The 17,800-nt window shown below is 41.9% G+C and overlaps 1 protein-coding gene across 1 annotated transcript in view; it reads left to right on the top strand.

Moving 5' to 3' along the window:
* Positions 1-17,800, top strand: part of cope (COPI coat complex subunit epsilon) — a 34,325-nt gene that overhangs the window by 11,344 nt on the left and 5,181 nt on the right. Inside the window, exons 2-7 of the mRNA XM_041205417.1 lie at positions 5,597-5,659; positions 10,264-10,364; positions 10,975-11,127; positions 12,541-12,594; positions 15,161-15,242; positions 16,680-16,835. Coding sequence (XP_041061351.1) covers positions 5,597-5,659; positions 10,264-10,364; positions 10,975-11,127; positions 12,541-12,594; positions 15,161-15,242; positions 16,680-16,835 — 609 coding nt within the window. The remainder of the gene's footprint in view (positions 1-5,596; positions 5,660-10,263; positions 10,365-10,974; positions 11,128-12,540; positions 12,595-15,160; positions 15,243-16,679; positions 16,836-17,800) is intronic.

Genomic DNA, 17,800 nt, shown 5'->3' with positions numbered 1-17,800 from the left:
TCACGAGGTCAGTTTTGTTAAAGTTGGGCTGTCTCCAGCTGGAAGCAGACCCGGCAATGTTTAATTGACACCATGGAGGGAAACTTGCGGGCATCTTAATGATGTATGTGGGTGATTTTTTTGTGGGATGGTAGTAACGAATTTGAAACAGTTGTCATTAATGGGCTCAAAATGGAGTTTTAAAATTGGAAGTAAAGCTTTGGGTGCGTTTAAGTACATTGGATTGGAAATCAGGCAGAGCAATCACGCGTCCTTTTACCTCAGCAATCCTACTTCGAGAACATCAATCCCATTACAATTAGCCATCATAGGACCTCCCAGAAAGATACGGTGGCTTCTGAAACAGAAAAAGAAGAACTCAAGTCTATTTGGGCAACTTAGTTGGCAAGACCAGACATTAGTTTTGACGTTTTGGAATTGAGCACTAAAATGAACGATCCCAAGGTTGAAGAAATCATCCGGGCAAACATAACATTGACAAAATTAAAAATGGAGCAGTGTGTTTTGAAATTCCCATCTTTGGGTGATGTTAGAAAAATGAAACTGATTGTGTTCAGTGATGCGTCTTATGCAAATCTATGTGATGGATTTTCAAGTGCGGAAGGATTTATAATAATTCTCGGAGGGGAAAACAGCAAATGCTGACCTTTGGCATGGGAATCTAAAAAGATACCAGTTGTAAAAAGCATGTTAGCAGCAGAGACTCTCACCCTTGAGGCGGTAGATATAGCATTCTTTATATCAAAGATACTGGCAGAAGTTTTGAATAGAAAAGAGTATTCAAGACCGTTACCTATTGAATATCTTCTAGATAATAAATCACTTTGGGAAAATGTTCACTCTTCGAAGTGCATTAACAAGAAGAGATTGCAAATTGATATTGCAAACTTAAAACAGAATGAGATTGCCAAGATCAAATGGATTGATAGCAGCTACCAATTATCTGACTGCTTCACCAAAAGAAGAGTGAGCTCCAAGAAGTTACTAGAGACCCTCAAAGAAGGATGCCTTTTTCTTTAAGAAAAAAATGCTTTTTTTTGTATGGACATATCTATACATGTGTTTTTAAAAAAAGGGAAATAAGGTCAGTTTACTGAATGAGAAAAAATTTGATGTTATTACCTTTTTTTGTGTAATTCTATAAACTTGAGGGTTAGTTTCTTTTTAAGAAGACGGGAATCTGTTCGAGAAGGAAACAATCAAAGAAGTTCAGTTGCTAATTATTAGTTTGTTTAACTAAGTACCCATTTGGTTTTATAAAATGGATAACAGCTGAGACTAGTTCTCTTACTGGAGAGTAAACTGAATATGGTTGGTGAGAAGAAACCAGCACCCGAGATGGGAGCCAAGAAAGCCTTAAAAACAAAACCGGTAGCAGAGGGCGGGAAGAAGCGGCGAAGGTCGAGGAAGGAAGGTTACTCCATTTACATCTACAAAGTGATGAAGCAGGTTCACTCGGCACTGGCATCTCCTCCCAGGCCGTGAGCATCGTGAACTTGTTCGTGAACGATATTTTTGAGCGCATCGCGGGTAAGAATTCCTGCCTAGCCTATTACAACAAGCGCAGCACCATCAGCTCCCAGGAGATCCAGACCGCCTGCTGCTGCCTGGGGAACTGGCCAAGCACGCCGTGTCAGAAGGGACAAAAGTGGTATGTGTACCAGCTCCAAGTAAAATCCCACAATGGACTGAAATACACCTGAAACACAAGCAATAAAACTGTCTGAAGGAGTCTGTCTTGGTTTCAGTCTTCACTTCTAAACAACTATTGGAACACCACGGCCGGATGAGATGCATCCAAGGGTGCTGAGGGAAGTGAGAATTGAAATTGCAGAGGCACTAATGATAATCTTCCAGTCTTCCTTAGACATGGGTGGTGCCAGAGGACTGGAGAATTGTGAATGTTACACCCTTGTTCAAGAAGGGGTGCAAGGATAAAGCCGGCAACTACAGACGAGTGGGTTTGACTTCAGTGGTAGGGATATTTCTGGAAACTATAGTTTGAGACAAAATCAGTAGCCACTTAGACAAGTTTCGGATAATTAAGGAAAGCCAGCATGGATTCATTAAGGGAAAATCATGTTTTACTAACTTGCTGAAGTTTTTTGAGCAGGTAACATAGAAGGTTGATAAGGGCAATACTGTTGATGTGTATAAGGATTTTCAAAAGGCATTTGATACAGTGCCACACATTAGACTTGTGAACAAAATTCTAGCTCATGGAATAAAAGGGAAAGAAGGCACTTGGATAAGAAATTGGCTGAGCGACAGGAAACAGACTAATGATAAATGGCTGCTTTTCAGATTGGAGGAAGGTTTGTAATGCAGTTTCCCAGGGGTCAGTGTTGGGACTCTTGCTCTTCCTGATATACATTAATGACCTAGATTCTGGTGTTCAGGGCATGATTTCAAAATTTGCAGATGATATGAAGTTTGGAAACGTCAGCTGTGATGAGGATAGCCTTGAACTTCAAAAGCGCATCGACATGTTGGTGGATTGGATAAACAACTGGCAGATGAAGTTCAATGCAGAGAAGTGAGAGGTGATTCATTTTGTGGTAGTGTAAAGGGAGAACCTCTAGAGGACGTGCAGGAACAGAGGGAACTCGATATACATGTACATAAGTCATTGAAGATGGCAGTGCATGTTGAAGCAGTTAATAAAGCATATGGTTTTTTAGGCTTTATTAATAGGGGCACTGAGTACAAGAGTAAGGAGGTCATGATGAACTTGTATATTAAGTCTCGTACGGAGTACGGCGTCTAGTTCTGGGCGCCATACTTGAGGAAGGATGTAAAGGCATTGGAGAGAGTACAGAAGAGATTCACAAGAATGATTCCAAGGGTAAAGAACTGTAGCTATGAGGATAGATTGGAGAAGCTGGGACTGTTTTCCTTGGAGAAAAGAAGGCTGAGAAGAGACTTGATTGACATATTGAAGATTTTGAGAGGTATGAACAGGGTAAATAGTGAGAAACTGTTCCCACTCGAGAGCATCAAGAACTAGAAATAATTGGCAAGAGGAGTATAGGTGAGGTGAGGAAAAATATTTTCACCCAGAAGGAGGCTGAGTCTGGAATGAACTTCCTGAGAGGGTGGTGAAGGCAGGTTCAATCAAGGTATTCAAAAGGGAATTGGATTACTGTCTGAAAAGAAAGACCGCACAAGATTACAGGGATAAGGCAGGGGAGTGGGACTAGGTAGAATGCTCTTTCAGAGAGCCAGTGCAGACTCGATGGGACAAATGGCCTCCTGCACTAAGTTTCTCTGATTCTGTGAAATCTAATTTAAACCTTGATCTCTGCTGCATTAATTAATCTGAACTAATTTTCTAATGGTGCACTGCAATTAGCCTTAGCAACCCTGAAAGAAGAAAATTGGGAAAATATTAGCTAGTGTTCCCACTCATAGAAAAGGACAGGAGTGAGAGTGCTGTGCTTTCTACTTCCATTTGAGGTACAGGAGTGCAGCTGCTGTCAGTGAACATACACAAAGGATGAATTACCCAAAAACAAATTTAAGAATGTAATCTGAACGTGGAGGATAACGTTGTAAATGACTTGGGATATACTGTCATGGCATTTAAACTTAATGAACACCGGAGAAATCATTGATTTGTAATTATTCCTTTTGCCCATTGTTTATTTTTTAAATATACATTGCATTCTTCAAAACTATTAAACATACAGAAAGAAATCGGAGCAGTTGTATTAATCTATCTAAGAGAGAGGGTAAAAAAGCCCTAGTTCTGTTTCTTTTTTTTTAACCATTTGCAAATTTTGTTCCTTTTAAATTCAACTTAATTATATGACTGTTTCCATGGATAATTCACCGATGCAGATTGGTTTACATTGGCTCACCATGCAGCAGTACACTGACTTCCAAATTTTTGTCCTCGTTTGCAACTCACACTATGATCTTGTTCCACCCTGCTTCAGCCCTTTGTAAACTCTGGTCTGCTGTGTGCTTCAGCGTCACTGACAGACTCTGTCCATGCACCATAGAATTCCTTTCCTGAATCCCTGTACCTTGTTGCATTCTTTCTTCCCTTGAAAAGTCCCAAATATCTAATTTTCTCTTGTCAAGTGAAAATGTTTATAATAATAAGTACAAGAGAGAATAAGTGATCTGAACAATATGACTGAAAAATGATATCAGACAATCTTTTAAGTGACAAATGCTGAAACACAAACACATATGAGCACAAGAAAAGTAAGTTAACTGTTAAGATGGCAAATGTAGAGAAATAAAACCCCAAAATAGAAACAACTTTATATTTTTGTCCTTTGTTGGAACTTCCTCCCCTTAACTTGTTGCAGAACCTCTAATTTATGGTACATGTACTCCAACAAACTCATTAACTGATATTTGTTCTATAAGTATGGTTATCTTTGTAAGATGTTTCACTACATATAAACTTTTAATTGCAGTTGCCTGATGCTCTGTAGATAAAGGCACCATTTCTTGTAGCATAAAGCCTGAGTAACCTGAAGTTCAGAGGTTTTGCTTGTGTGCCTAGTTGGCTGATCAATACCAGAATTGGCATTGGGACAATAAGCCTAGTATAAGGAGGGAGGAAAACTAACTCGGGCTCTCACTGATGATCACTAACCTGCTGGAAGTATAATTTTGGGGAAATCGGGTGAGAAATGGTTTAAGCTTGGTTGGTGCTTCAAGATCAGTTAATCTGCCGACATTTACTAAATGGTGAGAGGATGCAGAGGGGTCTGGGTATCCTAGTGCATGAATGGCAAAAGCCTAGTATGCAGGTACAGCAAGTAATTAGGAAAGCTAATAGAATGTTATTGTTTATTGCGAGAAGCATTGAGTTCAAAAATAGGGAGGTTATGTTTGAGTTATACAGGGCAATGGTGAGACCACCTCTGAAGTACTTTGTACAGTATTGGTCTCCTTATTTAAGGAAGGGTGTAAATGCGTTGGAAGCAGTTCAGAGAAGGTTTGCTAGACCGATACCTGGAATGGGCAGGTTGTCTTATGAGGGAAGGTTGGACAAGCTAGGCTTGTATCTGGTGGAGTTCAGAAGAGTAAGAGGTGACTTGATTGAAACATACAAGATCCTGAGGGGTCTTGACAGGATGGTTGTAGAAAAAATGTTTACTCTTGTAGGAGAATCTAGAACTAAGGGTCACTGTTTAAAAAATAAGGGGTGGCCCATTTAAGACAGATAAGGAGAAATTATTTCTGAGGGTAGTGAATCTAAGGAACTCTGTTCCTCAGAATGCGGTGGAAGCAGAGTGTGTGAATATTTTTAAGGCAGAGGTAGATAAGCAAGGAGTTGAAAGGTTATCAGGGTAGGTGGGAATGTGGAGTCGAGGTTAAAAACGGATCAGCCCTGATCTTATTGAATGGCGGAGCAGGCTCAAGGGGCCTACTCCTAATTTGTATGTTTGTATGGTGCTTCCTATACAGGATCATCTATGAAATTGGCTGTTTAAGTGAGGTACTGGAGGCATTTCAGCAGTTGTAAAAGCCTGCTGGCAAATGTCAACATTGGGAGAACTGAGTGAAATATTACAAGTATCTGTTGTTGCAGTTTGTTTTTGTGCTACTACTAATAGACTGGTTTGTCTTTCAGCTGACCAGCCCAGAGAAAGAAGTTGAACGGGATGTTTTTCTTTATAGAGCTTATATTGCACAGGTATGGACAGTAAGTTCTTTATGGAAGCAATATTTTCTCATTGTTCTGGATAAACTGTTATACTGTGTTAACTTTCAACCTTTCCCTAACCACCTAACTTATTTCCAAGGGTGTAGCATTTCATATGCTGTAGGGGCACATGTGTCCTTACCTACATGTGATTCCAGACCCACAGACTACATGTGTCTCCAGACCTGCAGCAATGTGGTTGACTCTTAACTGTCCTCTGAAATGGTGTAGCAAGCCACTCAGTTCAAGTGTAATTAAGGGATAGGCAAGAAATGCTGGCCTTGTTAGTGATGCCCACATCCCATGAAAGAATAAAAAAGAGCAGAGGGCAGTTCTCAACCATTCACTGAGACTAGGCACCCAGTGTCAACCTTACAAGAAGGTCAGAGTTGACACTACCTCATATTCCTTGATGAAGGGATTGTTGGTGTAAATGTGGCTCTTCTGAGTTGCAGATAACAAGCTAGAAACAGGAAGAGGCCATTCAGCCCCTCAAGCCTGTTCCCCATTCAACAAGATGCTGATCTGCACTTCAACTCCATTTTCCCACCCTTGTGCCATACATAGCCCATCAATCTTTGCTTTGAAATTTTGATTTGAACTCCAGCCTCAACGGCGGGGGGGGGGGGGGGGGGGGGGGTTCACTGTTTCCGTTACCTATAATGTGAAGAAGTGCTTCCTGTCATTTCCCCTGAATGGCCCATATAATAAGATTATGCCCATTATTCTAGAATCCCCCATGAGAGCAAATAGTTTCTATCTACCCTAACAAATAGAAACATAAATCTTTAAATCCTTCGATGCATCTCATTTAGAGTATCACATAATTTTATATATTCAAAGGAATACAAGCCTAGCCTGTGCACTCTTTCCTCACAAATTAACCCTTTCATCTCTTGATATAACCCTGGTGAATCAGTGCTGCATTAACTTTTATTTATTCGTTCATGGGATGTGGCCATCGCTGGCTAGGCCAGCATTTATTACCCATCACTGATTGCCCTTGAGAAGATGGTGGTGGTGAGCCGCATCCTTGAACTGCTGCAGTCCTTGTGATGTAGGTGCACCCACAGTGCTGTTAAGAAGGGGGTTCCAGGATTTTGACCCAGCAACAGTGAAGGAATGGAGATATAGTTCCAAGCCAGGCTGGTGAGTGGCTTGGAGGGGAACTTCCAGGTGGGGGTGTTCCCATGTCTGCTGCCTTTGTCCTTCTAGGTTTTAGAGGGTTTGGAAGGTGCTGTTGAAGGAGCTATGGTGAGTTGCTGGAGTGCATCTTGTAGGTGGTGTCACTGTGTGTCAGTGGTGGAGGGAGTGAATGTTGAAGGTGGTGGGTGGGGTGCCATTCAAGTAGGTTTCTTTGTTCTGGATGGTGTCAAGCTTCTTGAGTGTTGTTGGAGCTGCACTCATTCAGGCAAGCGCAGAGTATTCCATCACATTCCTGACTTGTGCCTTGTAGTTGGTAGACAGGCTCTGGGGGAGTCAGGAGGTGAGCTACTCGCCACAGAATTCCCAGTCTCTGACCTGCTCCTGCAGCCACAGTATTTATATAACTGGTCCTGTTCAGTTTCTGGTCAATGGTAACCCCCAATATATTGATATTGGGGGATTCAGCTATAGTAAAGCCATTGAATGTCAAGGGGAGATGGTTGGATTCTCTCTTGTTAGAGATGGTCATTGTCTGGCACTTGTGTGGCATGAATATTACTTACCACTTATAAGCCCAAGCCTGAATATTGTCCAGGTCTTGCTGCATATGGGCATGGACTGCTTCAGTGTCTGAGGGGTCATGAATGGTGCTGAACATTGTGCAATCATCAGCGAACTCCTGACCTCATGATGGAGGGAAGGTCATTGATGAAGCATCTGAAGATGGTTGGGCTTAGGGCACTACCCTGAAGACCTCCTGCAGCGATGCCCCAAGGCTGAGATGATTAACCTGTAACAACCACAACCACCTTCCTTTGTGATAGATATGACTCCAACTACTGAAGAGTTTTCCCCCTGATTACCATTGACTTCAGTTTTGCTAGGGCTCCTTGATGTCACAGTCGGTCAAATGCTGCCTTGATGTCAAGGGCAGTCACTCTCACCCCACTTCTTGAGTTCAGCTCTTTTGACCATGTTTGGACCAGTGCTGTAACGAGGTCAGGACTGAGTGCCCTGGAGGAGTCAAACTGAGTGTCAGTGAGCAGGTTATTGCTGTGTAAGTGCTGCTTGATCGTACTGTTGATGACACCTTCCATCGCTTTGCTGATGATCAAGAGTAGACTGATGGTCAGGTTGAATTTCTTTTGCTTTTTGTGGACATGACATACCTGGGCAATTTTCCACATTGCTGGGTGGAATCCAGTGTTGTAGCTGTACTGGAACAGCTTGGCTAGGGGTGCGGCTCGTTCTGCAGCACTAGTTTTCATTACTATTGCTGGTATATTGTCAGGGTCCATAGCCTTTGCAGTATCCAGTGCCTTCAGCCGTTTCTTCATATCACGTGGAATGAATTGAATTGGCTGAAGACTGACACCTGTGATGCTGAGGACCTCAGGAGGAGGGCAAGATAGATCATCCACCTGGCACTTCTGTCTGAGAATGTTCGCAAATGCTTCAGCCTTGTCTTTTGCACTGAAGTGCTGAACTCCCCCATCATTGGGGATATTTGTGGAGTCTCATCCTCTTGTCAGTTGTTGAATTGGCCACAACCCTTTACAACTGACTGTGGCAGGGCTGCAGAGCTTCGATCTGATTCATTGGCTGTGGTATTGCTTAGCTCTGTTTATTGCATGCTTCCTCTGTTGCTTGTCATGCAGTTAGTCCTTTGCTGTAGCATGATTAGGTTGGCACCTCATTTTTAGGTATTGCCTGGCCTGCTCTTGGCATGCCCTCCACTCTTCTTTGAACCAATGTTGATTCCCTGGCTTGTTGGTAATGGTAGATTGGGGGAATTTGGTGGGCCATGAGGTTACAGATTGTGGTCAAATATAATTCATGGCCCACAGTGCCTCATGGATACCCAGTTTTGAGCAGCTAGATCTGTTCAGAATCTATCCTGCCTAGCATGGTGGTAGTGCCACACAACACAATGGATGGCATCCTTATTGTGAAGATGGGTTTTCGGCTCCACAAGGACTGTGTGGTGGTCACTCCTACCAAAACTGTTATGGATAGATGCATCTGTGACAGGTAGATTGGTGAGGACAAGGCCAAGTAGGTTTTTTCCCCTTGTTAGTTCCCCCTCTACCTACTGCAGACCCAGTCTAGCAGCTATGTCCACTTGGACTGGGCCAGTTTCATCAATAGTGATGCTACTGAGCCACTCTTGGTGATGGGCATTGATGTCCCCCGTCCAGAGTGCATTCTATTCTCTTGCCACCCTCAGTGCTTCTTCCAATTGGTGTTCCACATGGAGTGCTGATTCATCAGCAGAGAGAGGATTGGGGGGCAATGGTCCATGGTAACCAGCAGGAGATTTCCTTGCACATGTTTGACCTGATGCCATGAGACTTCATGGGTTCCAGAGTCGATATTGAGGGCTCCCACAACAACTCCCTCCAGACTGTACGCCACCGTGGTGCCACCTCTGGTGGGTCTGTCCTGCTGGTGGGACAGAACATACTCAGGGATGGTGATAGTAGTGTCCTGGACATTGTTTGTGAAATGTGATTCATGAGTTTGACTATGTCAGGCTGTTGCTTGACTAGTTTATGGGACAGCTTTTCCAATTTTGGTACAAACCCTGAATGTTAGTGAGGAGGACTTCACAGGGTCGACAGGGCTGGGTTTGCCGTTGTTGTTTCCAGTGCCTAGGTCAATACCAGGTGGTCTGTCTGGTTTCATTCCTTTTAAACTTCATAGTGGTTTGACACAACTGAGTGGCTTGCTAGGCCATTTCAGAGGGCATTTAAGAGTCAATCACACTGCTGTTAAATTACGCAACTTCTAAGGCCAATCTATCCTTCCTGAGGTGTGATGCTCAGAACTGAATGCATTAGTCCAGATAAGATCTAATCAAAGCTCTGCACAGCTGTAACATAACTTCCACTCCTTTGTATTCCAGGCCTCTTGAGGTGAAGACCAACATTAAATTAGCCTTTTAAATTTTTTTTAAAAACTTTTCATGAAGGTTTTGTGTTTTCTGTACTTGTTCTTGTAAATTTCTCTTCTCGTCCACAGTTCCTATATTATCATTTAGAAAATGATCTGATCGATATTTGGTCCAATATAGATAACCTCTCACATGCTTTGAACTCACCAGAGCCTTGCTATTGAATCTAAATAAAGCTGCTGACTGGCACTGTGCATTTTTTTCCACTTTGCCCTGGATAGACAATTAGCTTTTAATCAGATTATCCTGTTAAATGTGTACAATCATTTGCAATCTGGTGGCTGTATGTTCTGTTTAGCATTAAAGTTGTATGCAAAATGATTCCAGAAATCTAGTAAGGTACAATGTATTGGGTTGGTAATTAATGCTCAGGTAAATACACTGTAGCGTTTCAATGAGCTTTCAACATTTTTAATTTAACCAAAATTACTGAAATTTAAATGGAAATCCTAGCTGATCAGAAACAAACTATTATTAGTTTTATCTTTCTTCTTAGAGAAAATATGGTGTGGTACTGGATGATATCAAACTGGGAGCTGCTCCTGAATTACAAGCTGTAAGAATGTTTGCTAAGTATTTGTCCGGTGAGGATCAAAGGTAAGGAACAATAATATATTTTGCATTTAATCTAGGACAATAGTGTGGAGACCTTGAACTCAGGCTCTATTTCTGGTTTGTGTTGACTTAACTGATCTCAACTGCAGTTAACCTCAATGCAAGTGGCTTCGCTAATAGTCATACAGGCATCCCACTTCAGCTGGAATGTACCATGTATGGATGTTCTCTGTGGGTGTGATCAATGCCTGGTTTTGATGCTATCTATGGGTCAAGTATTCTTTGCTATGGTTACAATTCCTTGTAACCTTCTGGTAACTTGTCCAAGTGGCTGTTATTTTTAATGTGGTGTGTTGGTGCTAATTGGCAGGCTGATCCATTTGGATATCATAGCTCATCCCAATCCCATTATCACCTGATGCCCATGTGCTTTACAGTACGTGTCATTCATGATTGCTATGGACTGACATTTCTACACTCTAGATAGCATTGGTAAGACCAATTGAAATGCCCTAGCTAACATTAACTAACCTGGCTCAGAGCAGCAGTTAATACATAACAAAAGTAACCAGCATTTGACAATAAAACTAGTGTTAAAAGTAATTTGTATTAGTATAGAAAAGGAGGATTCATGATATCACATCTTGTACAGAGATGCCACCATAGCAGAAATGGAGAAGAAGATGGCAAAGAGTGTTGACATTAACAACACAACCTTCTTGCTGATGGCAGCCTCGATCTATTTACATGAGCAAAACATCGATTCAGCGCTACGTACACTGCACCAAGGGGAGAGTCTGGAGTGGTGAGTAGGAATGTGCAGACACTACTTGTCACCTGTATGTCAACCATCTGGGCTTCATATACTTTGAGTTACCCCAGGTAAAGTTATAATAACATTAGCAAGCATTTAATTTGCTCTTTAATGCAAAACAAAAACAGAATTACCTGGAAAAACCCAGCAGGTCTGGCAGCATCGGCGGAGAAGAAAAGAGTTGACGTTTCGAGTCCTCATGACCCTTCAGAACTGTTGAAGGATCATGAGGACTCGAAACGTCAACTCTTTTCTTCTCCGCCGATGCTGCCAGACCTGCTGGGTTTTTCCAGGTAATTCTGTTTTAGTTTTGGATTTCCAGCAACCGCAGTTTTTTGTTTTTATTTTTGCTCTTTAATGCTCTACCTGAGCCGTAAAAAGGACAACCTCAGAGTTTGATATTTCATCCAAAGGGCATTCCCCTGACAAGAGAACAATCCATGTCTTCCTAGATCATTTACTTGTACTTCCCTGAGCCCACCAACCACCACACCCACAATCCCTCTGTTTATTTCCCACCCTCCCCCACCCCCCAAAATCATTTTAGCTTGGCATTGCCTCATTAGGTAGCAGTCTCAATGTGACACTATAAGAGGACAGTCTGGTGTGACCACCAGGAACCTGCATGGATGTGTAATTGGTGGCCTATGACTCTCATGGGTGCATATGTAATTTCTGTAAGCTCTTACATTGTGTGGAGTGACAATTAAGAGCTCAGGTGCAAGCATTCACACTACCTTGTATCCTTCCTGTGAAGAAGCTTCTAGCTTCTAACTGAGCAGGTTACAATTAATAAATCCTCTTGTGCTGAGATTTGAGATAAGCAACTCTTTTTTTTACTTTCTCACCTTGTGTTTAACTGCACGATCAATCACTGGGTCCAGTATTTCTTTCAGTTACCTGGACCTTTTCTTCAAATGGTGTTTGTTAATTATGGATGTATTACAATGAGTATACGTTTTGTTCATGTTTAAATAACGCTGGAACAGTATGCATTTACAAAGCACCTTTATTGTAGAAGATCTCACCAGGTATTTCACAGAGCAGAAACTGCTATTGAACAATGAAGAAGTAAGGAAGGTGGCAAAGTCTAGATTTTCTGAAGACTCTATTTAAACTTGGGAGGGAGGTAGTAGGGCAGAGGGGTTAGAAACACTCTTAACTCTAAAATGATAGCTCATCACTGTTACAGCCTTTCCCAGTCTGGATACTGAAATAGTGAAAGGAGTAGAAAATTAAAATGATGTGAGCATGTTTTTTGGGATGGGGATTGGAATATTGTGTACTGAAAAAATATTTCCCTGCCTTACCTTGAAGTCTCTGCGCAGTAGGTTTGTGTTCCTTGTATTGAGTGCCCGTCTCGGTTATGGTTCCAATTAATTTGTATGCCTTACACCCCTGTAGCATGGCCATGTCGATACAGATATCTCTGAAGCTTGACCGGCTGGATCTAGCTCGGTAAGTGCATTACCAAAATTGTAGCTCGGTAGGAAGCATTTTACCATTAGCATTCTTGTATTACTGAGGCCAAACCAATGAGCACTTTTACTGGAGAGAGCACAGATGCAGTGTGAAATGTCAAGTCCTCCCACTAAACCCCTCCCCAAAAATGGTGTATGTCTGTAAATATGAAATTTTATTTTAAAGGACTGTTTGCTAGTATCCGACTAATTTTTGCATGTTTCCAAATCTGTTTGGTTAACTAGGTTACTTGGGCAAAGCAAATGGTTTGCTTGGTTTAAGAGCCCCATTAGAAGGGGCAACTTCTACAGCAGGGCTGCTTTTTAAATCCATTTAGAAGATTTGATTTTTTTTGTGGCCGTTTTCTCCTCTCTTAAAGCCATCGATACAGCCTTAGAGCTGCCAATGTCGCTCTGTTCCACATGGCTATTCAAGTGCGAGCCTGAGAGCAAGCCCTGAGATAATTGCTGGCTGCCAAGGATCCTTTGGGCTACCTAAAATGAGAGTATAACTATGCACAGATTGCAAATTAATTAATTTCAGATTATTTTGCTTTTCATGCATTTCTATGAAATCCTGTTTGAATGGTGGTGATCTCATTCAAGCACTGTCTAGGAGATGTTGCTGAGGAAACTTGAACTAGCTTCCATAAATGGTCATTATTCAGGAATATTGAAGTGATTGTTGTTTCCATTGTGTGGATATTAACTTGGCTCACTCAATGGCTGCGTTCAGTAACTTGGTCTGGCCAACCTCCAGGAAATCAGTGGTTTGTGCAAACAGAAAACATGCATGACAGATGCATGGATTAACGAATGACTCCGCAAGTGAATGTAGTGCTTTGTGTCTTTGATTTTACTGAATGGTTTAAATAATTTTATTGGCTTATGAAACCCCTTATTATATTTTAGCCTAATAATCAGGGCTGAAACTAAATCCAATTGTTACTTTGGTCCAAGCTCCCTGAATACATGTGATTTGCTTGAGCACAGTGCTTCAAATCAATTTTAACACAGAACAAACCCAGCATTGGGCAATTTTTCTCCCCTGTGGCCAGGTTTGAAGACTATCCACTATATCTGGTCACCAGGTACATGTGAACAGTTGAGAGCTGGAAAAGGCCATTTAGCCAGTTGGAGTTTACCCCAAGTCCAATGTGGAGCCTTGAGGAATCATAATGTCTTTGCCTGGTATTCTATAACTACTAGATTATTCTGAATATTTATTGCATGAAGAGAATATTTGTATTGTTGTAAATCTATTTTTAATTTAACATTTTTAATTTGGCTCAATACCCTTTAAAGTAATATTTTGGATGTCTCATTGAGGCCCTGTCAACTTCCTCTTTCTGGAGCTAAAGCTACTTCAATCTTTCCTTCAAGATGATAGCTATGATTCCTCACTTCTTCTGTTCTAGCCAGGAGTGATAATTGGGGAGTGAAGCAAATTTTGCATCTATAAGCAGGCAAAATAAAATTGAAATGAGTTCCACTTAATGCAAACACCACTTTTGCACAATAAATTTTAATTATTGTAGTGGAATTTTTGTTTTAATCAGGAAATATTTGAAGCCTCTTAATGTGGTAGTACGCTTGTTGGAACTGTTCAGGTGATTATTCTGTTACTGTTTTCCAAATTTAAACCCCGGTGAGGAGAGTCATAGAAGCATGGAGGAGAGCCATAGATCAGTTAAATTAGTCTGGTACTGCTCCCCCTGATTGGAAAGCTGTGCTATTCACTGACTAGCTGATATTTTCAGCCAGGAAGATACCAGATTCTATCGTTGTCTGGAACAAAACAGAAAATGCTGGAAAAACTCAGCAGGTCTAACAGCATCTGTTGAGAGAAAAACAGAGTTAATGTTTCGAGTCTGTATGACTCTTATTCAGAGCTAAAGAGAAGTAAAAATGTGATGAAATTTATATTGTTTAAGGGGGTGAAGCTGGGTTAGAAGGCCAGCGATTGGAGGGGGCAAAGGGGAGATTGCCAAAAATGTCATGAACAGAAGGACAAAGGGGTGTTAATGGTAGTGGTACTGGCTAAAGGAGGTACTGATGGTGGCATTAAGGTCAGAAAGCCCAATGTGATAATAGGACAAGGGTAAGCCTGTCTATGTTGTTAGCTGCTCTGAATGGAGATGGTGCTGGGTGCTACAATTGGTGTTGGTACTATTGGGTCAGAAAGAGGAAAATTTGGCCAGGTTACTGTTCCTGATGATTATCTATTTGTTCTCCCCAACCCTGCGTTGATGGAAAGTTCATCTGGATGTTGGATGATAATGGGCATTTTATCTATTATTCTCTCCACTCCTTGAATTGAATAACCTATTGATATCTTGGCCAAGCCTCTAAATCCCACCCAGTTCTGAGCTGTTTGGCAAAATGTTGGAGGGCATCTGCTGTCAAAAGAATTATTGGGAGTTAAGTATTCCTTCAGGAATGGGTGGGGAAGAAAATGATTGCCTAAACAATGTTACTACATTGCTATCATTTTCAGATGATTAGTTGGAGTGTTCTGGTCACTTGTCGCTTTGGGTAATTGTTGATTAATCCATTTAATTCAGAAAGGAGCTGAAGAAGATGCACGAGCAAGATGAGGATGCCACCCTGACACAGCTATCGACAGCCTGGGTGAATCTGGCCATAGTGAGTGTCCTACAAATGTACTGAATCTAATGAGTCCAGGTAAACTTGTCGGTCTGAAAAGGGATATGAGGAAGGGAAAAGCGAAACATGCAGCACCTCTCCAAAGACGAAAAGTTGCAAGGTGTCTTTACAGGAGTGGGCTCCAAGCTGGAATTGAGAACAAAGCTAGACCACTGTTAGAGGTACATTTTGAGGAAGCGGGCCATTTTCAAGTAGGAAGTCTGTCTCATCTAATGGCAGCTGAAATATGGGATCGTCTTCTGTTTAAATGTGTCTCATAATCTCTTTCAGTCCTTTGTAACCCCGATTATTTCTATTTTCCTTTTTGTTCCATCAGGATCTTGAGACCTTCTACCCCTGATGCTCAGTCAAAATCCCTTTTATTTCTTTCCTCTTGTGCCCTTCCTAATTTCTATCCTAACCCATCAATACACCACCGCCTTCTACTTTCATCCTACCATTTCATGTTTGAGACACCCACTGCAGGCATTTGTGCCTCATTTGGCATTTCTTGAATTATCCATTGAGACATTCATTGCTGCCTCCAAACAAGCAGTAACACCCCCATCCTTTTCCTCCTCCTCACCAACCTTCTGCCCAACTTGTCCAATGGTGGTGATTCTCAACAACCTCCTCCCCGTCTCACTACCCATTTGAAATCTGCCAGCAAATCAATCACTGTATCTCTCTTCATCTCCCACCAGAATATCCATTCACTCATGGAGAAGGCCCTTGCCATCTACAGTGTTATTGTGGGAAATTGCATGGACATCTGGCTTTGACTGAAACTTGGCTAACTGGTGATGATACCTTGCCATTTGCCAAAGGCCACTTGGCAATAATTTCTACCATCTGCCCCGCCTTTACAGACTCTGACCTACATTGGCTGCCAGTCTTCCCAATGCTTCAGATGTAAAATTCTCATCTTTGTGTTTAAATCCCTTCATGATCTCTAACTTTCTTCAGCCCAATGGCTCCTTCCAGCCCTAAACACACTTTCTCTGACTACGGCTGCTTATGCAGCCACGCTCTCTCCTTTGCCTCACCACTTTCTCTTTTGCCTCGCCACTCACTGCCACATCTGCAGCCGCTTCGGGCCCACAATCCGGAATTTGCTCCCTCAATCCCTCTACCTCCCTTAACTGTCCTTAAAACCCATATCTTTGATATAGATTTTGATTGGTTACCACTCTCCTTTGGCTTGTCACCTTTTCTGTTGTTCCCTGAGTGTGTTATGATTTTTTCTACGTTAAAGGTGCTATATTGATGCAAGCTGTCATAGTGTAACATTGATTCAACCCATCAATTAGTTACAATCGTAGAGTGAAACTGGTTATTCAAAAATATTGGAGCTTCTGTGTGTGTTTTGTAAACTCATTCTGTGCTGTACAATTGCTTGTCCTCTGATGAACTGGTTTTATTGTTTGCTCTCCACAGGGTGGGGACAAGCTGCAGGACGCCTATTATATCTTCCAGGAAATGGCAGATAAGTACACTGCAACCTTGCTGCTTCTGAATGGACAAGCTGCTTGTCAGATGGCACAGGGCAAGTGGGATGATGCAGAAGGAGTTCTACAGGAGGCCCTAGACAAGGTAGGTGTAGGAGGGCTATCTCCTAACTCCTGTCCTTGCCCTTAATGATTAATGTAAATTCATGACAACTCCTCGCTGGCTCCCCAACCAGAGGAAATAACATTTCCCTAATTTGCCTGATCAAAACCCTTCATAATTTTAGAAAAGTCTATTAAAGCTCTAAGAGCCTTCTTTCTCACAGTGGAACAGTTATCCTAGTGAATCTATGCCATGTACTCTATGGCTTTAATGTCCTTTATGATTCTCCCCCTCCCAGATTTAGTTTATTTTTGACCCCTATTCCAAACTGCACAATATAATCTTAACTGTGGCCTAAACAATGTCCTAGGAAGAAGAGTGTCCTTCATAGTGTGTGATTGCACATTGGGCGGGATTTAGATTTAGGAGCAAGTTGAGAGTTGTTGCACCGAGCTGTTTGGCAGCGGAGACTAACAGAACCAAAGTTCTCCCCCCATTCATGTGCTGAGTTAGTTGACCCCCCCCGTGCAAGGTAGGATGTTGAACCTGGGCCATTTGAGCCAGGGAGCAGAACACCATCTCAGATTCCTGCTTTCTGGTGGTCCCTGCAAGAAAGTCTACATAAATTTTGGTTGAGAGTCGGGTTTAACTGTGATGTTCTCTTTAGTTAACTGGCCAGGACCCATCACCGTCTAGGCTAACATTTAAGGGCTAGTCACTACCTGAAGACTGTGGAATAGTACCTCAACAGCAATTAATTCCTTCAGTAGAGGAGGGAAGTAAATGGGAGTAGTGGGACAGGGGAAAGGTACTGAACGATAACTCCAAAGCTTCTACATGAATTTACAATGTGCCATTTGTCTTCAACCTACTGCTTAGTGTTACATCAGGTGAAGGTCAAGCTATTTTGCTTATGATAGTTTTAGATGCGTGACTTTTAAATTTAAAAGTAAAACTGCCAATGTAATGTTAATGGGTAAATGTACTGTATAAGAAGATTTTTGGTG

The sequence above is a fragment of the Carcharodon carcharias genome, chromosome 14 (genome assembly GCF_017639515.1).
Source record: "Carcharodon carcharias isolate sCarCar2 chromosome 14, sCarCar2.pri, whole genome shotgun sequence".
NCBI lineage: Eukaryota > Metazoa > Chordata > Chondrichthyes > Lamniformes > Lamnidae > Carcharodon > Carcharodon carcharias.
This window is presented reverse-complemented; position numbering and strand designations above follow the sequence as displayed.